Source organism: Cyprinodon tularosa, unplaced genomic scaffold (assembly GCF_016077235.1).
Source record: "Cyprinodon tularosa strain WSP-4 unplaced genomic scaffold, ASM1607723v1 ctg685, whole genome shotgun sequence".
Lineage (NCBI taxonomy): Eukaryota > Metazoa > Chordata > Actinopteri > Cyprinodontiformes > Cyprinodontidae > Cyprinodon > Cyprinodon tularosa.
In genome coordinates, this window is record NW_024039435.1 from 220,224 (window position 1) to 246,407 (window position 26,184).

The following is a 26,184-nucleotide window of genomic DNA, read 5'->3' on the forward strand; positions in this document are numbered from 1 at the left end:
GTTTAAATCTTATCTATCTGATCAAATTCAGTTTGTTCATGTTAATGATAGATCTTCAACACGCTCAAAGGTTACCTGTGGAGTACCACAGGGATCAGTGCTAGGACCAATTCTCTTTACTTTATACATGCTCCCAATCGGTAGAATTATTAGACAGCATGGGATTAATTTCCACTGTTATGCTGATGATACCCAGCTATATCTGTCTATAATCCAGATGAAGCTAACCCATTACATAGATTACAGGCATGTCTGAAGACATAAAAACCTGGATGACTCTTAACTTTCTGCTTCTGAATGCAGACAAAACAGAAGTTATAGTCTTTGGACCAGAGTCTCTGAAAAAGAAGCTGATTAGTCAGTCACTTCATATGGATGGGATTAAACTGATTTCAGATAAAGTAAAAAATCTTGGTGTTATTTTTGATCAGGACCTGTCATTTAAATCCCAGATCAAAGAGGTTTCTAGAATTTCCTTCTTTCATCTGAGGAACATTGCAAAAATGAGAAATCTCCTGTCCAGGGGTGATGCTGAGAAACTAGTCCATGCATTGGTTACTTCAAGGCTGGACTATTGTAATTCTTTACTATCAGGAAGTCCACAAACTGTAGTTAAAAGCCTTCAGCTGATCCAAAATGCTGCAGCCAGAGTTCTGATGAAAATTAAAAAGAGAGATCATATCTCGCCTATCCTGGCTTCTCTTCATTGGCTTCCTGTTAAATCAAGAATAGAATTTAAAATCCTCCTTCTCACATATAAAGCCTTAAATGGCCAAGCTCCATCTGATATCAGAGATCTGATTGTTCCTTATGTTCCTAACAGAGCACTTCGCTCTCAATCTGCAGGTTTACTAGTGGTTCCTAGAATTTCTAAAAGTAGAATGGGAGGCAGATCTTTTAGTTATCAGGCTCCTCTCCTGTGGAACCAACTACCAGTTTTAGTCCGTGAGGCAGACACCCTGTCTACTTTTAAGGCTAGGCTTAAAACTTTCCTTTTAGATAACGTTTATAGTTAGAGTGGCTCAGGTTATCCTGAGCTATCTCTATAGTTATGCTGCTATAGGCTTAGACTGCTGGAGGACATAGGGACATTTAAAAATGAGCTTATCAAAAAAGTCCATGTTTTAATTTCTACATTGTATTTTTTTTTATTTGACCATCAAGTCTGATCATTTCAATTAAAAATAAGATTCTCAGAAAGTAGAATATTACATGAGATCAATAACATCTTTCTTTTATTACAGAAATGTTGTGGCCAACGTAATCACAGAGGCTGAAGTGACAGACTGTCTCAAAACTCAGAGGAACTCAAGTTAAATTCTTTGTGGACAAACTTGGCAGATAAAACCAATTGTAGACCTTGAATGTCCTGCATCAATGAAAACTAATGGGATGAAAGAGGACCAAGTCGAGTTTATTCAAATATCTGGAGTGATCCAAAATGTTTAGACTGCTGCATTCCTGAACAAAAGAATGTCAGAAGCATCTTACCTGGAGAAAACAGAGTTTCCTCTTTTCAGATGAAAATAATCTTTGACTTTAATCTGAAAATCCAGGTCTGGATTAAAATTGGAAGCAGAGCTTCCTAAACTCCAGGTTTAGGAAGCTGGTCGTCTGCTGATGTCGGATCCAGTTTGATCAAATCCAAACCAGAATTTAATTCTTTCTGTTCACAGGCTGATTACTACGACTGGCTGAACCCAAACCCACAGCCTGTTGTTTGTAAAAAGACCAGCTATTAAATCCACCTCGTGAACGTTAGCATTGAGCTGAAAGCAAAATAAACATGATGAGAACCTGTCAGCTCAGGCTGACCTTTGCTCAGCTTGATGAACCTGCTGGAAAAACAAGAAGCAAAGCAGCAAAGGAAAAGCTTTGGTATTAAAGTGGTAAACCAGATGCTTTAATTCCAACGGTTTAGTTGTTTTGCTTTAAACAGCAATCATAGAAGCTGATGACTGGAGGAGAACGCAGAGGAGCTCCTTTCATTCAGCTGCTTGAACACAGAAAGGAGCTTTAAAAGCAGAAAACAGAGCCGACAGCGTGAGACGGCCCCCCCGCCCAGGAAGTGCTCGGTGGCGACAAGAAGAGAGCGAAAAGGAACAGACATGACTTCTAGATGGAGATAATATTTGTATATAGGTAGATAATGTTTGGTTGATTTGTGGGGGAAAGCAATCAGATCTTTTAAATTCAATACAATCAGAAGGTCTTAGCTCACTAGCTAGGTCAACAGAGAACCTGATAAACATGCACTAAAATACAAAAGAGATAAAAATCTGAAACAGAAGCTGAGATTAGATCCTAATTTGGCGCCTAAATCCAGGCTCAACTGATTCTTTAAAAAATGCTCAAACTTTTCTAATTTTTAAAATAAAATGGGAAACCAACATTATTGCACATGAGCAGAAACAGTAATACTATTAGAGCACGGTTCAAGCCCCGCCCCCTCATTACCAACAACCAAAGAAAGATGGAGGACAGATGAGACGGCCAGCGGAGATGAACATTGTGCTTCACATACAGCCGACAGAAGTGCTTTTTAAGCTGGAGAAACGTGGTTTTAAAATAAAATGTGGTGTTTATGGTTAGAAGGCGGGCGGGCGGGCGGCCATCTTCCCGGCGCCGCCTAGAAAATCCAATCAGTTGAAAGGAGGAGGAAACCTTCAGGCGTTAAAAAGATGTTCTCCTTCAGGTCCAAGGTCGCTGCTACATTAAAGCTGCACTCGTCTGTGTGCAACATCTGGGGGTGGGGTGGGGGTGGGTTTCCTCAGCTGGGTCTGCTGCACCCCCCCCCCCCCCCCCCCCCCCTCCAATTGGTAGTTAGGTGGCAGTGTCCAGGTCCAATAAGGTGGCAGAGTGATCCAGTAAAACACTGAAGCTGCAGTGAGGCTGTTAAGTAGAGTCACTCTGGAGGAGGCCGACGCCGCGGCGCCGCCGCTGATGGCGTTCTGGGCGTGCCGTCCTCACACCGGCCCGTTGACAGACACTTCCTGGGTCTGCGCAGAGTCCTCTCTGTTCACACAACATTAGGAAGCTCAGATCATCCAGCACAAAACATTTAATCCTCATCTTCTACATGGACACTTACTTCCTGTCGGGCTGCGTGTTTACAGGCGAGTCCTCGGAAAGCTGCGGCGAGGCTGGGGGAGGATCCGATAGAGAGAGCGTCTCCAGGGAAACCGGACACTCCTCGCTGAAGAGAGAAACACCCGGAAAATGAGCCACCATTCAGTTTAACACTGTTTAATCCACCAGATTAGGAGAAGCTGAAAGACTACGGCGACCAGATGTCCCCAATTTCCAGGGACGGTCGCCGTTTTGGACCACCTGTCCCCGGCTAAAGCCGTCCCCAGAAATGTCCCCGATTTTACCGCTTTATGGATGAGGGGGAATTGTTTTCTGTAGACTGTTATCACGGTAGAAAGAGCGCGTGAGCATGCTGCTCGCAGAAACAGCTGTTAGCTAGCTGCTCTCAGAAACGGCTGTTAGCTAGCTGCCAAGCAGCTGTTAGCTAGCTGCTCTCAGAAACGGCTGTTAGCTAGCTGCCAAGCAGCTGTTAGCTAGCTGCCAAGCAGCTGTTAGCTAGCTGCCAAGCAGCTGTTAGCATATAGAAGAGGAGCGGAGCGCGACTTTTAAAACAGTCAAATAAATTGGTTATCAGAACCAGTCTCAGCTGCCCGGCATCATCTGGCTGATCATTGGGATAAATGTTTGGTTCATGCCTATAGGTTAATAAAAAGGGGCTTTGATGTGTTTGTTTTACTAAAAATGAGAACCAGAAATGTAAGATAAACTGAGCTAATGACTGAAAAGTCAAAGGCTGCAGCTGAAAGAATGATTGAAATCTTATAAGGTGATAATTTGGTACAGCGGATCTCCAGGGATAAGGGTTCCTCTAAAGGTGTTTTTAGAACTGACTGGTGATTTTCAGTTTATATCTTGAGATAGTTCGTTAGTTGTAAGTAAAGTTGGAAGCTGTTTTTTATGCTTTATTTTTGTTGTTTAAATATTAATAAATATGCAAAAATTCGATGAAGCATGACTGTCCCTGTTTCCTATTCTAATGTTCATGAGATGCATTTAATTTCATCTACGAGCTGGAAATGTCCCCAGATTAGATTACTGTCATCTGCTACCAACGCCTCAGTGTCATCATTTACTTTCTTTCAACACCTCCTTAATCTTGTCTTCTGATACAGCCTTTATATATTTATTTATACAATAACAGTGGTTCTATTCGGTCAGAAATCACCACATGGCTGCAGTAAACAGGAAGTAGAGGCTGCAATCCATCAGTAATGGAGCAAAGTGTGAACAAATGCGATGCTATCTGGAAAGTCATTCTTAGCTTAGCATGTTGGTGACGGCGCTTTATAGGAAGCTGTGAGGAGATGCTGAACAGAAGAGGCTGAACGGCGTCCTCCCAGTTCTAAATGCTGAGGAAACGCTGCTGGTCACACGGAAACGGATCGTATTGCTGACAAACGTCTGACTTCAGCTGAAAGGAACAAACCTTTTGAGGTCAGCCGTCTGTTTGGTGGCCGTCATTTCAGAGGGGATTGCTGCTGCAGCAGCAGGAGGATCTTTAGCTTCACCTTGGGCTCCTCCAGAGGAGTTGCTGTCTGAGGCCACAGCTGGAGCGTTTGTTCCTCCTCCTGGAGGAGAAACGTCTGAGGAGGCACCGACATCTGCAGCAACCACAACCATTAAAGCACATCTTCTGACTCAGAAAGACATTTCAGCGTAACAGGCTGTTAGCTCACCGTCCTGCAGGTGGTTCTGTTTGGCTTGTTTCTCGGGTTCTCCGCCGTCTACAGGAGAGCTGCATCTGGGCTCGGTACTGAGAGATAAAACCAACACTTTTAGATCAGCCTGGTCTCCTCTTTCAGTCAACTGACGTCTTCTGGCTGTTTGAAAGATGTTCTACTTCGTGTGGAAGGTCGGTTTCTTACCCGCTGAAAGGCTGGAACTCTGTGAAGTTGGCCCAGCCTGTACCTTTCGTCTCCGCTTCCTCAGAAGCGGCGCTCTCCCAGCCTGTTGGCGCGGGGGCCGGAGCGGTCCCTCCAGAGTCCCGGAAATTTGCCGTCCAGCCTGGAGCTACGGAGACATGAACTATTAGACTCCATCAGGAGGTTCCAGCTGCGTTCTGGAGGTGAACGGCTGCTGTACCTGCGTCTGCTGAGCTCTGCTTAGAGTCTTCGTCCTCGTCTGATGGGGATCCAGGGTCCTGCTCCTGACCGCCGTTCTCCACTCGGCCCCTGGACTCTTCTGCTGAGGCCTGAGACGCCCCGAACCTGAAACAAAGAGAGGAAAAATGGCTGCCGACCACCTGAGTAGGAATAACAACCTGTAGTGAGATCAGAAGTGGGGTCACCTTGTTCTGGATTTAGCTTGTGTTGCATAGTTGATCTCCTTCTCCTCCCAGATGTCCTCTTCCTCCTCTTCAGCATCATCAAACTGACGGATTCTTTCTTTACAGCATTCTTCAAAAGCAGCGGCATTGGCCTGAGCAAACAGCCAGAGTCTGAACTGAGCATCTTTATGTTTGGAGGAGGAACTTCCTCTACGATCAACATTTCAGCTTTGCTGTTTTATACTAAGCAGTCCGCCTTAAACTGACATCAGAAACAGTAAAAGCCTGAAAGAGGAGCCACCTGAACGTCTTTAAAGTCCAGAAACATGAGGTGGAGCGGCGCAGAAATAAAACCAACATTCCTAAAAAAGGAAGGATGGCTTCCTGAAGAGAAGGAAGCAGGAATAATCTTAGCTCCTTGATCAAAGGAACCTCATGACGTTCCCATGCAGCGCTAAGCAGCTACTGGATTTCCCACCATCCTTTGCGTGTAGGACGTTTTTGGATGGCGGTAGTCCCATCTGACCAGCATTTTCACGCGTGTCTGAATCATAAAGGAAGTCTATCAGGACGATGCTCCTACAGCTGATCTGTTACCGTGACAACGCGCAGTGACTCAACGCTCTAGATATTAGTATGTAGACGCACCCTTGGATGCTGCCGGCAGAGAGGCTGACATGCCAGAGGGCGGCCATCTTGGGTCAGACAGCTGCTGTCAGTCAACAGGAGGCCTCAGATTAGAGATAATATTGGAATAATCTCTGACGTCCACTTAAAATAACCAAACTAACCTTACAATGACCCATTACACATTTATTCAGATTAAAAACTATTTCAGATGATATGGAATTAATATTAACCACAGCTTGGTGATAGGCTGCTCTGTCAGCACGCCTATCACCCAATGATGCGGGGTCGGTCCATCTTTATGACCCAGTGACAGAGCTAATATTCCTGTCTCTGATGATGGAGTCTGATCTCTGTGATGAAGCTACAGCTCGCTGCTCAAAGTGACCATAAGGAGGCGCTGCAGGAACAGTAAGCTGGACAACCTCTGAACGGAACGATTCGCGTTAAAACCAGTTAAAAATGTACTTACACTATTATCATCAGCATCTAGAGAGAAATTGATTTCTGTAATTCTGTCAAAGGCGGCGCTGTTGAGAGAGCAGAATGGGAATCAGGATCAGAGGAGCTCAAACTTCATCCTAACAGATAGAACACTGAATCCATGTTTTACACAGGTTGACCATCAGCCGGCTTACTTGATGTTTTCGTCGTGTTCACTGAACTCCTCGTCATGGAAACCAAACTGTTCCACAAAGTTGGCAGTCATCTGTTGGATCTGATACTCTGAGAAGGTCTGCAGAGAACAGGGACATGAGATTTTACAGACAGCGTAGGATGTGTGCTCAGAGGGGGATCCATACCTGCTGCAGAGACAGATCGTTGGGGAAGTCGTCGTCTTCACTGGACGAGTGGATGTTGTGGGTGCTGACCTGCAGAACAGAGGAGGAGCTCAGCGGTCTAACCTTGGAACAAACGTTTCCTACATTCCTGACTGTCTGGCTCTGAGCAGCTTCTGCAAACTGGGAGCAGAAATCTTTCCTCACCGTAAAAGCAGAGACCAAAACAGATAAGATTAATCCTTCACTGTCCTGCAGTGAGACTGAATCAGAGACTAAAGCCTTCTGTACATTAAAACTAAAGACGAGCTCATGTTGGATATTCTTTATTCTATCCTGTGGTTTCTGAGCATTCAGAGATCCTGTCAGCTCGTTACTCGGCTGCCCTAGACTGCAGGATCCATCCTTTTCTCACAGATACGGCTAAAGAACAGAGAGAGGATGTATGAGTCCACATTCAGAGCACTGAGGTCCACAGACTGACGGGTTGTTCCCTCACCAGCTCCACCGTGTTCCTCCTGTTGGTTTCTCTCAGGGTTTCATCCACAAAGCTCTCCCAGCGACCTCTGCAGTCTTCAGGCAGCTCTGAAATCAAACCAAGTTTTCCTCATTGGTTGGTTCATCTCAAACGACGACTCATCAGCTGCTAGAAGATCTAAAAACCTTTGATCAGGTCGGCCATCTGGGCCTGCACCGGTCCCTTCTCCAGGTTCTGGACCACCATGTTAGCAATTCTAGTAAGATGCCCCATGTTTCCTCTCCTGGCGCCGCCCTCCGCCCTGACACAGAAACACAGTTAGAAAACTCCAGCTGTGTGATGAAAGCCCAGAACGATAAATGAAGGTTCCTCACTGGATTTTATCGTTCTCCTCCCAAGCGTCCAGGATCCTCTGAACAAGCCGACACTTCTGGAAAAGCTGAGGGTCGATCACAAACACAACAGTCAGTGTTGGCTCTCAGTCCTGACAAACAGCTGGGTTTGGTCATCACATACATGAGCCACCAGGGCGTTCTGCGCCGACGTTTGGGACTCGCTCTGTGTGTCCTTCTGCTCCGCCTCCCCTTCAGCGCTGGAGGCTGGTGGAGGGCCGCCGTGGTTCTGGAGGTTCAAGCTCGGCCGCTCGTCTGACGAAGGCTGGTTCAGAATGGCCGCCACGCACAGCTCCACTTGAAGGTGCAAAAAGTTATTCCAGGAATATTTGAAGAACAGATCCTGAAAAACAAGTGAGAAGTGAATTTGAATGGATTACAGAATAGAATTTAAAATCCTCCTTCTCACATATAAAGCCTTAAATGGCCAAGCTCCTTCTGATATCAGAGATCTGATTGTTCCTTATGTTCCTAACAGAGCACTTCGCTCTCAATCTGCAGGTTTACTAGTGGTTCCTAGAATTTCTAAAAGTAGAATGGGAGGCAGATCTTTTAGTTCTCAGGCTCCTCTCCTGTGGAACCAACTACCAGTTTTAGTCCGTGAGGCAGACTCCCTGTCTACTTTTAAGGCTAGGCTTAAAACTTTCCTTTTTGATAAAGCTTATAGTTAGGGTGGCTCAGGTTATCCTGAGCTATCTCTATAGTGATGCTGCTATAGGCTTAGACTGCTGGAGGACATAGGGACCCCTTTTTCATCATTCTGCTTCATTCTATCTCTATTCTCCCACTCTGCAGAATCTGTTAGTTCAATCTCTAACGTTCTGCTCTCTCTGCTTTTTCTCATAGTAGCTTCATCTGGTCTGTTCCTGTTTGGCTGTGACTCCATCCTGGAGAGAAATATCAGCTGTGCTGCTGCCATCAACACCTTTGTTTCTAGATGTTGGAGCTTGGCCTGTTTTCCAGTGTAGTCCTGTTTCTCTGACTGTGACTAACTGGATGTGCTCTCTTCATCCTCTGACATGGGAGCTGGCTCGGAGCTCGTCTGCCTGGTTGTGTGTTTCCTGGACGGGGCCGCCTGTGGAGCTGGTTGACAGTTGCCTTTTGTATCTATGCTTCTTTTTCTATGTCTGCTTCTGTCTCCTTGAACCCCAGTCGGCCTCAGCAGATGGCCGCTCACACTGAGCCTGGTTCTGCTGGAGGTTTCTTCCTGTTCAAAGGGAGTTTTTCCTCTCCACTGTCGCTACAAGCATGCTTAGTGTGAGGGATTGCTGAAGAGTCAATGAGTCGATGCAATCAACTGGTTTTCCTTAGATAGAAAACTTTGAATCAATGTGACTGGATGATCTGGTGAACTGGAAAGTGCCTTGAGATGACATGGGTGTGAATCAGCGCTATAGAAATAAACTAAATAGAATTTATTCTGTTCAGGTGGATTTATCCGCCATCAAAGAGAGCAGACGGTGCAGGTGGGTTTAAAAGGCCAAATCTTTGCTCTAATAGTTACTGTAGGGAGGAATACTAAAAGGAAATACATCTTTCTTTGTTGCATTAAAAGCACTCCACAGGATAGCCTAAAACATCTGAATATTAAGTCCTAGATTTTCTGCCAATTATCTCAGAATGGGAAACATCTCTATCTTTAACATCTGGTTTGCTGCATCTTTGAGATGCAGCCCTTTTCAGGAGGAGTGGCAGCAGAACCAACGAGGCATAGAACCTGCACCAGCACAGCTTTCTAATTTTCTGATCCTGAATTTGAGCTTTTCTTTACCTGTAGCCATCATCATAAAATTTGTCGCTCTCTGTAAAATGATCCAAAATAAATTATCTTTCTCAAATGGATTAACAAAAATATTTCATTTATTTAAGCTTTTAATCAATATTCTAATTTTCTGACCTGTGGTGAGAAAACTGGACTGACAATGTTGGGTCACCAACAGTGGAGAAACCTTTTGCTCCAACTTTGACAATATTTGCAAAGTTCACACTGCAAAAACTATCTAGAAATAAGTCAACATTTCTTAAATTAAGTCTATTTACCTTTAATTTGAGCAGGTAAATAAGATGATTTGCCAATTGAAATATTATTTTTACTCTTTAAATGAGATAATTAGGTAATATGCACTTGAAATTAGTTATTATTATTGCTCGTATATTAATTGTAAATTGTAGTGTTCAAGTGTTAAACTGCCTCACTTCCAATTCAATAACAAAATGCACTTATTTTAAGCAAAAATTACTTATTTAGATTTTTCCAGGCTTACAGAGGTGAACAGAGGCGTCTTCTACTTCTAATTTGGTTCAAACAAAAACATTGAAGGATGAAAAGGAACCTTTTAGATTCGGGCAAATTTCAAACATTTTATATTATATGTACAAATCTAAGCACATAGGAAATTTAAGAAGTACAAATAAATATGAAAGAAACCTAAATTCATCAAAAATATTAATTTTACTGCCTTCTGAACATTTTCATTTTTCTAAGTGGAAACGCCTTAAAGAGAAGCTGCAGATCCTCCTGAAGCAAACAGCTGCCTACCAGCAGTAGATCCATGGTGGCCAGATTGCAGAGCTCCTGACAGATGCTGGGTGAGTTGGTCTGCAGCAGGGCAGCCACAAGCCGTGCAACATGGAGGCGGGCATTCCCCAGCGGCTGCTCCAGGATGCCAACAGTCATCAATATTGCACTTTTCTGTCAAAAGAGAAAAAAAAAGGTCAAAACTGTTAGATTTTCTTCTGCATCGCTGGCTGACTCATTCATGGCGCCTTACCTTAGGGGGGTCAAGAAGAAGCTGCTGGAAGTCCTTTAAGTGGGGCTCAATGGCATTTAATATACTGCTGCTGACAGTGTAAGACCTTTCGTAACCCTGAGAATACAGATCCATTAACCCTTCCAACCTACGGGGAGCATTAGAGAAACAACACGTCAGATTTGTTGGAGAGAGGCGTCCATGTTGACCTCACATCAGCAGCCCTCTAGTTCCATCCAGGATATGGTGGACAAATATTTCTCTTTCATGCTAGTAAAAACAGTGCTAACAGTTAAGCAGGCTTTGAAGACCTGCTGGGACCAGTCCTTCTACTGGTCAAAGACCAGTCCTTCTACTGGTCAAAGACCAGTCCTTGTACTGGTCAAAGAAGTCTTCCAGCTAAACAGGGAGGCAGCTGGTCCCAGTATGAAGGAGGAGCTACTCACCCAGACCTCCTGGTCTCCAATAAGGTAAGTAGCACTTGAGTTCCATTAACAATGGAGGCCTCACTCCTCTCGCCCTCAAACATATTTTTGAGAAGCCCCGTTACAGTTTCCTGCCTGGAAGACACAGAAACAGCCGGCTGAGAGAAGAAAGCATGGCAGCCCTGGTCTCTTATCCTCTCCTGCAGCAACAGGAAGCGCATTGATGCTCGCTCAGACTGTCCGACTGGTTCCATCAATCCTTCACCCTTTACCTTTACAGATATAATGTAAAGCTGTCGATTCAAAATACACAAGGAGAGATTTATACAGTAGCAGCCATTCAAAATGGCCCTTCCTAGTCAAACACCAGCTGAATGGCAGACCACTTCCAGCCACTGGCCTCCCACCATGGCGTCTGACCAGGAGATGACACTTCTCCTTAGATCTTAATGTCCACAAATCCTGACAGAAAGAATATTTTAGTACAAAGATTGATGTTTAAAAAGGACCTATCAAGGAAAGTGGGGAACTTTTGAATGGCTGCTACAGTATAACTGTTACTGTTGAGGATTAGACACAACGAAACCCTTCAGTCTAGTTTCTAAGACAATAAAATGACGTCGCACAACAACCGCACTGCAGAAAACTTAAGTGTATTTACCTTTAATTTGATCAGGTAAATAATATGATTTGCCAATGAACTGAGTACTTGGGATTTTAAAATAAGATAATTAGATAAACCACACTTGAAATAAGACAATGCAATTGTTTTTTCTTATTTTAGATGTAAATTGTCTCTTTTCATTGGCAAGTGTCACACTTCTCATATCAAGAACAAATGCATTCAATTGTTTAGATTTCAATTTTTGGCAGAAGGGTGAAAAATGTGGCAAAGTGTTGGAATTTGGGCAAGATTACTGTGCTCCTTCTGAACACGGACAAACCTCTCGGTGAGCTCACTCTTTATTTAGGATTTTCATTAACTGAAGTGATAATTATCAACCAAATGCATGGAAAATGTTGCTATGTCACTGATATTAATTACATTTATGTTTAAAAAGCAACAGGAGCACAAATAAACCACACAAAGCTTTGAACTGACTGAACTCACACCAACATATCCGACATTATAGCCAGCCTTTGATCTGTTAAGCTAGTTTTAAAAACTTACGACTCCAGCACGGTCAATAGCGGGTCAGACTCCATGTTATCCTGCATCTGATTGGCCTGATCTCGACTGAGGCGGATGATGTCACAGAGGGTTTGGGACGCATTTGATTGTCTCTGAAATGAAAACAAATACTGAAGGAATCTAGATGTTCAGAGTGAATGATTAAAATATGGATCAGTCAAAACACGACAGAGCATGAGGAATGTTGAGCTGTTAAGTTATACTTTGGCATCAATTTCACAAATAAGGACAAATTACGTCTTTTAGCATCAAATCATCAATATCAGAACTTAAAAAAGAATAATTGTGCAAATGACTATGAGCTCCAAGCTTTCTTTCTGAAATGGGTTGTGGTATGATGATTTAATTCTCTTCATTTTTCAATTTTATTCTCTTAAATGTACTATATGACTTTATTCCCTAATGTTGCGACTTCATTCTCCCAAGGTTGCGACTTTATTCTCCTAATGTTAATGTTGCGACTTTATTCTCCTAATGTTAATGTTGCAACTTTATTCTCCTAATGTTAATGTTGCGACTTTATTCTCCTAATGTTAATGTTGCGACTTTATTTTCCAAATGTTGCGACTTTATTCTCCTAATGTTAATGTTGCGACTTTATTCTCCTAATGTTAATGTTGCAACTTTATTCTCCTAATGTTAATGTTGCGACTTTATTTTCCTAATGTTGCGACTTTATTCTCCTAATGTTAATGTTGCGACTTTATTCTCCTAATGTTGCGACTTTATTCTCCTAATGTTGCGACTTTATTCTCCTAATGTTGCGACTTTATTCTCCTAATGTTGCGACTTTATTCTCCTAATGTTGCGACTTTATTCTCCTAATGTTGCGACTTTATTCTCCTAATGTTGCGACTTTATTCTCCTAATGTTGCGACTTTATTCTCCTAATGTTGCGACTTTATTCTCCTAATGTTGCGACTTTATTCTCCTAATGTTGCCACTTTATTCTCCTTATGTTGCGACTTTATTCTCCTTATGTTGCGACTTTATTCTCCTAATGTTAATGTTGCGACTTTATTCTCCTAATGTTAATGTTGCGACTTTATTCTCCTTAAGTTGCAACTCTATTTTCATAATATTCTGACTTTATTCTGATAATGTTGTGACTTTATTCTCGTATTTAAAAAATGTTTATAAACATCTCTAGCCTGGCCCAAACACTCCGTCACAGTGAAACAGATCCAGCTGTGTTGATCTTTTCTCCTTACCTCTTCATCCTTGCCAGTATGGATAAGTTCTATGAGTCTCTGTACCAGCTTTTCTTCATTCAGCCACTGAAAAAAAGCCTCAATAAAGACTTGCTTTTGTTTTTTTGTTTTTGATTTCAGTAGAAAGATGTTGATGACTTACATGAAGCACCTCCTGCCTTAAAGGTGCAGGCTCCACACAACTGATCAGGCGAAGAAGCAGGTCCATCATGGCAGAGGCATCTATGTTTTTAAGCACCAAACCAATAAAGCCTTCTTTTTTCTTTAAAAATGTGATCACCTGAAAAACACACATAATACCAGCCCCATGTTAGTGACAATGACACAAACACAAATTACAGCTGTGTTTGCTAACATTAACATTTTGAAACGAACCTGTTCTGTTTTCCTGGCAATGAGATTGCCGATGGTTTTACTGAAGAAGCTGGCGAGTAAAGGATTGAGGGGCGAGTCCTGATCCAGGAATTTGTAGAGTGTCTCAAGGAGGGATTCATCCCCACCGAGCTTATCATTTATAACCGACACATCTGAGGTCAGTAGCTCACAAGCTATATTAGGAAACCTGATGAGATGAAACAGAAAGTGTAATAAATCATTTTATTTGCTGTAATGATGTAAATCCAATGGTGCAGCTACTTGGGGGACGAAGTGAAAAACACAGATCAAAGGTTGTCCAAACCATCGCGATTCAACAATTATAGTTAATCATTCATTTCTGTTAGAATGCAAAGAAACAAAAACATACAATCTTGCCTAAGTGGACTGAGCAGGTAAAACCTGTATGATTTGAATTTTTTTTTTAAACCAGAGCAAACTTTGTCTCGTGGATAATGAGTCACTTTTCATGTATGTTGGTGTGTTGTGACTAGGGATGCAAGCTATCGGCTCATTAGTTCATCTACAGTTGATTGATTGATTGATCCTGTATGATTATACGGCTCTGTTTAAGAATGAACAGCGGCGCCCTCTTGAGAGTGGACACAATACTACAGGTAAACCACAATACACCACTCGCAGTGCAGGAAGCTATACTTTAAGACGCGGGATTGAGGAGGGCGGATCGATCCTAGGATCATTCCTATAGATACCAACGCTGGTATTGATATTGAAAAATATTCGTTTAAGAAGACCGACACTTTTTATTCTCTCCAGCACGCACTAACTGCAACAAATTCACCAGTGTTCACCGTCTGCGTTTCAGACCTCTAGAGAATATCCAGGTGGATTAGAGTGATCAGCTTCATATTAACTTTCAGAGTAGGTATTATATGTCATACGTTACTGTAGCCCACTCAGGAAGTGTAATTAAAGGGGAACGCGTTTTTTTTTTTTTTTTTACATTGGGCCCTTGATTTTACGTTATTCCATCATGTTCTACTCACCCTTATTAGTTTAGTGTCATTTGGAGCAGTTCTGAAGATATTCCATTAGGATATATCAGAGTAACGTCTCCCTATGGGAAACGACTTGAAGGCACAAACTAAACTGTTCATTTATTCTTTATGGTACGCCAGCATTCAGAACATGGAGGCCAATCACTGTCCTCCAGATATCCGCGGTTAGATTTTTAATATTTATACGTTTCAAAAACAAAGCAGCGCGTGTAACATTACCTAATCCTTTATTTTTCCCACAATGGGGACATTTATAGAATTACATAAAAAAGCAAGAGCACACAGTAGAAACAAAATTACTTAAAGATTGAAAGATATTATATAAGAGCTAGATTAGGAAATAAACACTGAACAGATTATTATTAATATTATTATTCAATAAAAATCACAAAAACACAGAAAGGTCAACAGTTTTATGACACATCAAGTTTAAATGTAAAAAGTCTCGTATCGATATCAGTGATATTGACCCTGTATTTCGTTGGTATCCAATCAATTAAAAATTCCAGGGTTTCGTCCACCTCTAATGCGGGACTTTCTGCCCCAGAATTACCCATAATGCAGCAGTGCTTTTCTGGTAGCTGTTGCCAAAGTTAAGAATGTAACAGAGAGCACACTTTATATCCTCAGACTTTTCGTTCACTGGAGTTTCCTCGACAGCTTGACATGTTTGAAGAACTAGAAAAAGGCAAAAACAGCTCAGAGTTTTGCGTCACATCTGCAGTTCTCCGATTGGTTCTAACTTGATGACGCTGACCCTGTTAGTCCCGCCTTTGAATTCACGCTGTACCAGACAGATACACCGTATACGGCCAAGTTACACTATTGGGGGTTCATCAAAGCAATGAGATGATTAAATGGAACCAATTTTATTCTAATAAACCATCATTTAAACTTTAACATGAGTTGATTGTTTGTGTCCCTAAGTTTTAAGCTACTTTAAATCAGTATCCAAGGTCTCATTAGGAATTGGTGTTCCTGTTTTTAGCCTTTGTTTTTAGATCAGCCAGCCTAAAACATGAACAAAAATAGGTGTGTTCAGCCGTTGTCTCCAGTGGGTGTAATCTCAAAGCCGTGCAGCCATTGTGTGAATCTTTATCTGCAGGTTATATCAGCGAAAGCTGAGGCTGACAGTCTGGATGTTGTTTATATTTGAAGTTGGATCCCAATGGTTGGCTTATTTGACTGTCCAAATATAAATGTATAAATATAAAGATAAACTCCTAGATTTTTAATACATTTCGAGTTTTTTTTTTAAGCTTTTCTGTCTTTTGTGCAGCTTAGTCACATTCAGTTCAGTTCAGTTTATTTCTATAGCGCCAATTCACAGCAGGTCACCTCAAAGCCCTTTACAGTTCACCAGATCATCCAGACAAATTGGTTCAAAGTTTTCTATACAAGGAAAACCAGTTGATTGCATCGACTTATTTACTCTTCAGCAATCCCTCACACTAAGCATGCTTGTAGCGACAGTGGAGAGGAAAAACTCCCTTTGAACAGGAAGAAACCTCCAGCAGAACCAGGCTCAGTGTGAGCGGCCATCTGCTGAGGCCCACTGGGGTTCAAGGAGACAGAAGCAGAAATAGAAAAATGATGGACATAGAAAAAAGTGGCAGAGTTGCGAGGCAAGAGCTCAAGCATGTACGACTGGAAGCCTTTTACACCAAACCAAGCTTCTTCTGCGTCCCCGCTTTCCTCCTCTAAATAAAAAATGGATGACGGAGGAGACTCATCCACGACCTCCGACACTAAACTCTCCTCCTCTTGCATGTTTCCTCTGTCCATAGCGTTCCTTGACAGTGTTGTTTCTAAGTCACCAATTTAGTGCTACTAAATGGTTAGCAAGATGCTTTCCAAGAAACCGGCCACAACTAAACTTACTTGCGAACCTTCCTCTACAACTTGATAATCGACCAATCACATTCACTTTATTCACTTGTGTAAAGTCGGGCACCACATGGGAGAATTCCGAAATGCAACGGTTGGAACAGCCGCTTCCCTACGACTTTAAATAAAAAAGTTGACAATATTTTTTTATATAATTCTGGTATAATTGCTGTTCAGAGTGGGCTGCTCTCTCAGCCATCTCTACTCTCCAGGTTACGATTAATCGATTAACATATTAGTAAACCGATTGTTTCAGCCCTAATTTCCATTGTAAATTCTTAGTCTTCAGTATCATGGCAACAACAAAAAAGGCTTGGATTGGAAGGCAACTGGACTACTCCTGGATCGATGTGGAAAGGTGTCTTCAATAACACTGAGCTATAGTCTGGTTGCCTTCCAATTTAAGCCTGTTTTGTAAAATCTCTCTTATCTGTTTTTTACTACCTAATATTATGCATGACGTTCCCAACACTGCTGCTTTTGCCCTGTAACCATCAGCATTAGATCTTACTTGAAGCGGCTCTTCTCCTCGAGGTCAGTAGGGGGCTCTGTGGTGATGAGGCTGACGAGCTCCTGCATGCAGTGGTCCTGGGAGAGAAAGAGGAGCAGCCGTCTGTTTTGGGCCTTGCACTCCTGTAAGATGTCGTCTTCCTCCATCAGCTCTCTCAACGTCACGTCTTCCTTATCCAGCAACTGGTCGATGTGGGAGGTGGTGTGCAGGTCAAACTTCCAAAACATGATGACCGCTGGGATGGGGGGCTCAGCCCTGGATGGTACGGAGACAGCAGAGGAAAACAGGAAAGGTGAGGGATGAAAGCAGGAGAAACATCCGGAGAACATTAGTGCCCAAACTGGGCTGCTTTATGGCAACGGTAGTCAGGAAAAATGTGAATCTCTACAAAGTTAGTGATATGATAAAGATGAAAAAATGAGGCAAACTGGAATTCCTGAACCAAATAAACACAATCATTATAAATCTATAGGAGTGATGCAACAGGCTGTGAATGTGAAGAGCTCTCACATACCAGTGGACGAAATGTGGATATCTTTAATCAGACCTCCCCCACAGGCAGGCAGGCATTGGTGTTTGTGCAGACAACAGAGACTGTGACAAGGCGTTGCATTTATCAGCATGGGTCTTTTCTTAAAACACAGGTCTCTTTGGGAGATGATGCACAGCGAGGCTCACCATAACCTGCAACAGATGGAGAAACGTTCAGCATGGCGTTTGAGAGGAATGTTCAATCTGCAAACAGGACATTACTAAACATATTACATGTTATGGACTCCATCTATCTGTAACTTAAAGATTAGCTCAGTAACTTGCAAAGGATAGTTATTAGAAAGGGAGCTAAAAAAAAACTGACAGATTTGCAGTTTTTCAATCTTCTCACATTTGGCAAAACATTGAACTTTTTATCTTCCATTATGGTTTCATTCTTCAACCAACAACACGCACTAAAGGACATTTTTCAATGCAGTAAAAAACCAGTGATGGTGCTATAACACCTTGGATGGTTTTTATTTTGTCCAAAAGGTAAAAACTTGAACCAACGGGTCAGAGGAACAAGCAAACTGTACATTTCACCAGAATATGTATCCATTCATCCATCCTTTAGTTAAATGATGCTCTCTCAGCATTTCAGGATGATCTGAACTGATCTCTGCCCCCCTGACCCAGAAAACTCTAAATCGTGTCACAGACTCTGCATCATAACCATAACACCAAAAGAAAATACTGCATATTTGCACCATAGATATTTAATTCTTCCATATCAATGCGTTTTTGCACCATGTTTTTTTCTCCACAGTGTTTACATTTGATCACTGCTGCTCTTTATAGAATGGAAAGGTCATGAAAGCTGTACAAAATGAAATTTCATTTTGAATATGCTGGTGAAGATTCTCAGTCATCCAGGTCAGAGTCATTCCAAAAAAGTAAAAAAAAAAACCAATCCACTGGACTTTGATTCCAAATTTGGAATGGCTGCTTGATGGTGAAATGCGTTTTCTAACTCTGGCGCACGGCTACGACATCACTTAGTGAAACTCCCAGATGTTTCAAAAAGCAGCTCTACACATCACCAATAGTACTCTCAGGCTGGATCCTATTACTCTACAGGGTCGACATATAATCATTTTTTTCCCTATTTTTGAAGTATGTTTCATCTTTAAATAATGTTTTATTTTATGGAAAGTTTGAATATTTCCACTTAGTTAATCATATTGCTTTACGGTGCCATCTAGTGGACAAGTCAGGTTTGTACGGTTGTGTACATTTTAATTTGAAGAGACCGCTTCTCCATGGGAAGTGACGTGTTTGCCAGCGCAGCAGACAGATGATGGCAGCGAACGTGTTGGCCGTCTTTAGATGGCATTTGTCTTTCATTTTTGAGGTTGTATCGCTGGTATGTGATTTCTACAAACGTATTTTATATTTGTTAAATACTTGTGTTCTTTTGTCGTGACTAGAAATGAGTTAAGCAACCGTAACATTTCATTTGTAAAAAGCTATTGCTCATGAACCAGAGGGTCGGCAACATGGCGTCTCTGCTGATTACTGTTTTATCTTTAATGGGGTTTTATAATTTAGATTATACACAGTGCAGTTCAAGCATTTTATGGACAAACAAATTATGTAATTGCAATGTATTTTTCTTATCTCCATTTTGTCCTTTTCTTGTTTTATCCTTTTTAATATAATTAAACCTGCTTAGACACACCAACGTCTGCAGAGTCATTGATGCAAGAAAGGTCTGACCATAACAGCACAACTACAATCTCTAGAAATCAGAGCTTCAGCTGTTCTGACTCCAAAATCAAGATTCAATACGTCTATAAATAATCAAGAACCCAGAGAGGAGGATCATTTCTGCAGTGATCAAATAAATGATGTTTATATGTTTTGATTTTGTTTGGTAATGGAATAAGATGCAAAGGGGTAAAACTCTCCAAGGGTTTTATTGTTTTTATGTTGTACTTCAATGCAAACAAAACTCAAATGTAAACAAAGAAGATGGAACAAACTGAAACCCAGATATAAATATAGATTTTTATTTTAAAGTCATGGTTGTGTGGGAGTTATTCAAATTTACGAGATAACTTATTTACATACTGTCACAATTGGAAAACTGATGAATACCTTTTATTTATCCATTGTCAGGTCTAAAAACTGACCCCTGTTAAATTTAAAAACCTGAAAAAGAGAAGTTTTTCATTGTTTTTCCTGAAGGCATTGCCGTAGCTCATCCAAACAACACAGACGCAGCGGCACAGAACAATGATACCTGCTAAGCTGTTTCTGGCACAAAAAGTTAAACAACTGTTAACTATGGAAGTAAAGCGACAGAGGAAATCAAAATGCTTCCTCCTTTTTCTTTGACTTGTTTCTAAAAGGAAGACGGGTTTTCACACAGACTGCAGCGGGTAGCAGCATCCATCTGGCTCAAATCAAGAGCAATAATGACCCGCTGAGCACTCGGCGGGCGCTGCAGAGAAGCAAATACGTAACTTTACATGCAGAACAGAAGTCTCCAGAGGCTTTCTCAACAAAACGGTCTATTGGTAAAAGAAACAGAAAAAAAGACTAACATGCAGATATCTAGATCCAACAAAGTCAAACAACTAAAGCACTGAAATAATAAACAACTTCAACTACTATTTATTGCTGCATAAACAAACACCTATTAGTAAATAAATGGGTGATATATTATGCTGAGAACCTAAACATCCAATCATGTACTGGTCATTGCATAATGGGAAGATGTGACAGATGTTGTGACAGATGTGACTATGAAACGATCCTCAGAGGCCACTGAACTGGAGCAGACTGGTAATGTCTGAGCCGTGGATGACAGACTGAAACCTTCTGAATCCAGGATGCAGTGTTTTCCTCTGCTGTGATATTTATCCATAAATCCTGATCAATCGAACCAGGCACATGTTGTAGATATGCTAACCTGAAGGACTAGAAATGTTCAAATCTGACTTGAAATTTGATCTGAACTAAAAACTGCTTCGCTTGAAGAACACCTGCGTGCACGGTGAAACGTCGCTCACACTGAGCGCTGTTAACAGGCCGACCGCCTGCAGAAACGGCGCTCATGTGGAAAGATTTTTATGTGGGTTTATTCTTCTTCTGCTCTCTCTGCTTTTTCTCATAGTAGCTTCATCTGGTCTGCTGCTTCATCCTATCTCTATTCTCCCACTCTGCAGAATCTATTAGTTCAATCTCTAACGTTCTGCTCTCTCTGCTTTTTCTCATAGCAGCTTCATCTGGTCTGTTCCTGTTTGGCTGTGACTCCATCCTGGAGAGAAATATCAGCTGTGCTGCTGCCATCAACACCTTTGTTTCTAGATGTTGGAGATCAGCCTGTTTTCCAGTGTAGTCCTGTTTCTCTGACTGTGACTAACTGGATGTGCTCTCTTCATCCTCTGACATGGGAGCTGGCTCGGAGCTCGTCTGCCTGGCTGTGTGTTTCCTGGACGGGGCCGATTGTGGAGCTGGTTGACAGCTGCCTTTTGTATCTATGCTTCTTTTTCTATGTCTGCTTCTGTCTCCTTGAACCCAAGTCGGCCTCAGCAGATGGCCGCTGACACTGAGCCTGGTTCTGTTGGAGTTTTTTTCCTGTACAAAGGGACTTTTTCCTCTCCACTGTCGCTACAAGCATGCTTAGTGTGAGGGATTGCTGAAGAGTCAATGAGTCGATGCAATCAGCTGGTTTTCCTTAGATAGAAAACTTTGAATCAATCTGACTGGATGATCTGGTGAAACGTAAAGTGACCTGAGATGATGTGTTGTGAATTGGTGCTATAGAAATAAACTGAACTGTTCCAGGAACTGTAGAACCAGAGAGACAAATTGTTTACGGCCGTAACCAAGGACAGGAAGAATGCGCGCCACGCTCAAAGATGGTCAGTGGCTACTACTCCCCGTGTGAGACCCACTCCAAGCAGCAGTTATATTTTTTTCGAAGGGTGCGTCCCGCCCTCCTTTATAAAAGAGCCGCCCTGGCTGCCCGGTTCGCCCCCAGTGTTGCCAACTCAGTGACTTTGTCGCTATATTTAGCAACATTTCAGACCCCTCCAGCGACTCTTTTTCAAAAAAAACAACTAGAGACAAATCTAGCGACTTTTCTGGCGTCACTGGCGGCTTTTGGAGAGTCTTACGTGAAAGCACGCATCATTCCTACTCTTGTCCTCCAGCGGCAGATGCTGCTGGGGGGCGCCTCCCCCGTCCCAACCCCGCAGGAGTCCCTCTCAGCGCTGCAGACAGAGCCACAGCAGGTTTACCCTCAGCAGAGCGAGCGGGATGTAAATGTAAAATGTTATTTGGTCTAAAATTAAAAACTGAATATGAAATGTTTTATCTTAAATAACGGCAACAGTCACTTAATCAACTTGTCTATTGTGTTTTCCTATCTAAGATAATGATTTGTAGGCTCCTTAGTGGACCACAAGGGGAAAAAGAATAGTAGAAAAGAAAAAGTGGCCTCAAAAAATGCACTTTAAGGGGAACGCTGTTTTGTTTTGTTTTTTATATTGGGACCTTGATTTTACATTATTACATCATATTCTACTCACTCATATAAGTTTTGTGTCATTTGGAGCCGTTCTGAAGATATTGTTAGGTTATATCCAGTAACTTCTTCTATGAGCAACGACTTGAAGACACAAACTAAACTGTTCATCATTTATTCTGTATGGTGCGCCAGCATTCAGAACATGTAGGCCAATCACTGTCCCACAGACATCCGCCGCTATATTTTTTAAATAAATAAATCAAGTCATCTTGAAAACATTCTTCTTCCAAATGTTGGCTACATATTACGGGTTTTTTCTCTGGCCAGAAGTTCGATGGCAAATCCTCCCTCTTCAAGTTGGCGATCCAACGACCAACCCGTCCGTGGAGGATCAGGAATCAGAAAGGTGGAATAACTCTTTTTTTCACTTTTACCCGATGTATTCCAACATCCAGCTGCCATGCACGTGGGCATTGTCAGTTTCACTATAGCTCTGGTGAATTTCAATGGTGAAGTCCTCTGGAAATCTTCAATAATTGTTGTTGATTGCAGATGTGTCTAGTAGTTCCCATTGATTTAGCTTGGAAAGCGGGGAGAATGGCGCTAGGCTTACCGCACCGTGACGTCACTGCTGGAAGATGGCAGGAGGGAGGGGTTACTATATTTGGGCAAAAATGGCCGCTACCAGACTCAGTGATCACGACAATATATATATATATATATTTTTTTTTTTTACCGATTAACGCTAAATTCATTAAATCAGCGCGAATGTATTCGTTTTAGGTATAAATAATGATTAATTGATCGTTGCTGGCCGGAGCATTTCTTTCATTTGGTGAGTTCTTGCCAGAGCACCACTGGAACATATTTCAAGGAACTTATTATGTCTGTAAGGCATTATGTTAAATGCAAATATTACAGTAAAAGGTAATGAAATTTTACTAAATAAAGTTGCAATGTAGAATTTCATAAAGTTTCACAATAATAGCTCTGCTGTTTTTGCTTCCTTTCTTCATCTTGTTATGATGCCATTACATTGTCGCTCCCAAAGTTCAATGACTTATAACACAGTCATCCCAACATCTTTTATTACATCTATAAACAGACAGGATGTCCCAATACGACTTTTTAATTTTAGGAACGATACTGCTATAGGATAGAAATGGTTCAATCAGCGTTTCAATCTGGGATCCCTACATCCCAAGTTAAGCATCACTGTATGATTTTTTCAATTGTTGCACGCAGCTACAGCTCACACTCTACAACAAAACCATGCGGTTTCATCGTAAAGTGCGAGTTCACAGCTCACAATGTTTGTTCTAACACTGTGCGACCAGACGCTCTGATGCGATCTACCTGGAGTACAAGAGTGAAACGCGCTGCCATGGCAATTTGTGCTGAAATCCCTAAAAAGAAAAGGAGACGACGTATCTGGATAAAGACATGGCTGAGCTAACGTGGCTACTACGGTATGTCGATTTTACAGAAAGAACTCCTTTTCACTCATTTGATCCCCACCATGCTTCTGTGTTTACATCAGAGAGGAAGAAGAAGAAGGATCCTTGTTTGCCCACTGAGCGATTTGCCCACAACCACCTTATGACGGCCGACTGCATTTCAAACATGTTTGATTTTCTCCTGACCTTACAATTCCCGATGGGGAGGTGGTCGGTAGAGGCTGATCGCCCCTCGTTACCCCCTGTACACCACACCACGCACCAACAGGCTTAAAGGAATAGTACACCCAAAACATGATTAGCCTTCATTTTCTACTCACCCCCATGCTGAACAAAACTCTGGAGTACTCTCAGGACACTTGGAATACATTGGACGAGCAGTATGGAGGAATATTGACACGTTTTTATGGACTTTTATGGACCTTTCTGCCTCGGGCGCCATAGACCTCCATTATTTGAATGTCAGCAGACAGCAAGAAGCCTCCCAGATCTCCAGATGCATTTGAGATATCAAAAAAGTACTCCAGAGTTTTGTTCAGCATGGGGGTGAGTAGAAAATGAAGGCTAATCATGTTTTGGGTGTACTATTCCTTTAAAGTCGGCCTGATCAAAAAATTCTTGCACAACTGGAGAATCGGCCAGAAAAGGGCAAAAAAAAAATTTGTACCGTGTACGCCCGGCTTAAACAGCATGCTGCTGTGTAACACTGCGTTGTGGCTGTGAGAGGTTTGTAGCAGAGACTGATGGTGACTCTATTTAGGCAGTACTCAGAACGACCATGCAGATAAAATACATCTGATATTAATCAAACTGACACTGAGCATCATGACTTGCAGTGGTAATGTAGCGTTACTTGATTGTAATTTATGGGATCTCTGCCTGTCCATTATATCTATTATATTTCAGATACATTAACTGGCTAATAAGAGTTTATTAACTTAATAAACTCAATTCAAATCAATTCAGTTTATTTAAACTCAAACAGAGTATTAACTGGTTGTACCAAACAAAGTATTAAAAAATCATACACAATAGGAAACACTTTTATATAAAGAGCAGATAATATATGTATCGAATATTAATATACACATACTTAACTGTAGTTGGGTACAAAATGATGATTAAAATAATAAGTGGGAACAGACTGTGCTCACAATGTCACCTGGAGCCATGCAACACAACTCTCAATCTTAGGGCAGATGTGTGTGCATGCATTTAACCATTCACAATACTTTGTAACTTTAATTGATGTCACTTTAACTTTAAGTTTGATTAAAACCAATAAATAAGCTGACGTTGCTTCTGGCATCCAGTGCAGATCAACTGACTGTTAGAGCTCAGATTTCTGTTTACTTCAACTGAGGCACCAGCAGCACATCAATCTGAATGGAAATCAAAGCACCTCAGCAGAAAACCAGCCATCCTAAACCAGAACTGAAGGTTTTCATTGAACTATCTGGTGTTTACTTTATTCCTGTACGATCAAGAAAAGCTCAGTTAGTTCTGGATCACACCGTGAGCAAAAACCACCACAGAACATCTCACTGCTTTACTCATTAGTGGCAAAACGGCAAAGAAAAAAAATACATAAGATTTTTTGTTTTGGTAACAAAATAAGCTGCAATCCCAAAGGAGGAAACTTTACCTTCTGAACTAAACTTGGCTAAGTTATGTTACAAAGCGATGGCATATTTAATATCTGTATAAATGTTCAAAGAAAGACAATTCAAATGACTAATATTGCAACATCAGCCAAAGTCTATCAATAAGGTTTATTTTCTTTCAAAAGAAAACGATCAGGCGTCACCAGTTCCTCATTCTTCTCATTAGCCTGTAAGCTAATTAGCCACTGACTGTTGACGAGTGTTCAGCGAACTTAGCAAACTTAAAGCTTCCGAACTTAGGTTCAACTTTGTCGTAACTGAAGCAGCCAAACATTTTCAAACACATTGAGTTAAAATGTTTCCATGCAGTCCTACCTTTGACTGAAGCTCCCGCTCTGCTCCTTTCTTCTCTGTTAAACTTTAGTTGATTTATCGAGAAACAGGCAGCTCTAGGTCACAAGCTAACTGCTAGCTAGCTGCGCTGGTCTAGCATCCGTTAGCCTGAGTGGTTTGTTTTGAAAATGGTTCAGACTGCACAAGGCTAACATCAACTAGCTCAACTTGGCTAACGTTGAGCACTTCTGAATGTAGAAACAGTTCAGTCCCCGACCCGCCCGCATTAATTACTTCTTGGCATTGTTAGCAACACGTATTATTTTATATGTACATGTATGATTTGGACTCACGCACAAAGATACTCAACGCGCGGCTAAGTTTAGCAAGCAAGGCAGGAAAAACTCAAGTCATAAATTTCGAATCAAAATGGCGTCGTGGTGACGAAAGCGCGCAACAGACCGGGCGCGCGCACTGACTTCACACACATAGAGAGCCAGTTTCCACGATTGATAGATTTACCACTATTTAAAAAAAGATCTTTGCAGCTCAGAGAGGTAATGGTGGCATTGAATTGTTAGACTATATTGATATGAACTATACCTTTAAGATAAAATGGATAAAAGAATGTTTGAAAAAGCCAGAATCTCTTTGGTACTTTATACCACAGAATATTTTTAGAAAAATCGGAGACTTATCCTTTCTTCTAAATTGTGATTTTGAGGTTTCAAAATGACCACTAAAATTGTCTTAATTTAACCAACAAGCTTTATCAGC

The 26,184-nt window shown here is 41.7% G+C and overlaps 1 protein-coding gene across 1 annotated transcript; it reads right to left on the minus strand.

Annotated features, from left to right (window-relative positions):
• Window positions 1-1,874: 1,874 nt before the first annotated feature.
• On the minus strand, window positions 1,875-25,853 carry ppp6r2a (protein phosphatase 6, regulatory subunit 2a). Its single transcript, XM_038267802.1, has 24 exons — window positions 25,450-25,853; window positions 17,517-17,686; window positions 17,003-17,257; window positions 13,586-13,772; window positions 13,353-13,490; window positions 13,211-13,276; window positions 11,979-12,091; window positions 10,829-10,942; window positions 10,404-10,530; window positions 10,172-10,324; window positions 7,757-7,975; window positions 7,615-7,679; window positions 7,426-7,541; window positions 7,262-7,347; window positions 6,787-6,855; window positions 6,622-6,719; window positions 6,456-6,513; window positions 5,378-5,508; window positions 5,173-5,297; window positions 4,956-5,100; window positions 4,767-4,843; window positions 4,517-4,691; window positions 3,092-3,196; window positions 1,875-3,015 (listed from the first exon to the last, which is right to left on the minus strand). Exons 3-24 carry the CDS (start codon window positions 17,227-17,229, stop codon window positions 2,967-2,969), a joined length of 2,643 nt encoding a protein of 880 aa, XP_038123730.1. The 5' UTR covers window positions 17,230-17,257; window positions 17,517-17,686; window positions 25,450-25,853; the 3' UTR covers window positions 1,875-2,966.
• Window positions 25,854-26,184: the final 331 nt, after the last annotated feature.

What these genes read in the sequence shown, in the direction of transcription:
- ppp6r2a (XM_038267802.1), bottom strand. Translation starts at nt 17,229, where the DNA reads ATGTTTTGGAAGTTTGACCTGCACACCACCTCCCACATCGACCAGTTG. An exon ending in CCACCATGGATCTACTGCTG is followed by an intron (nt 7,976 to 10,171) that starts GTAGGCAGCTGT and finishes CTTGTTTTTCAG; the next exon opens with GATCTGTTCTTCAAATATTC. An exon ending in ACGATCTGTCTCTGCAGCAG is followed by an intron (nt 6,720 to 6,786) that starts GTATGGATCCCC and finishes TGTTCTCTGCAG; the next exon opens with ACCTTCTCAGAGTATCAGAT.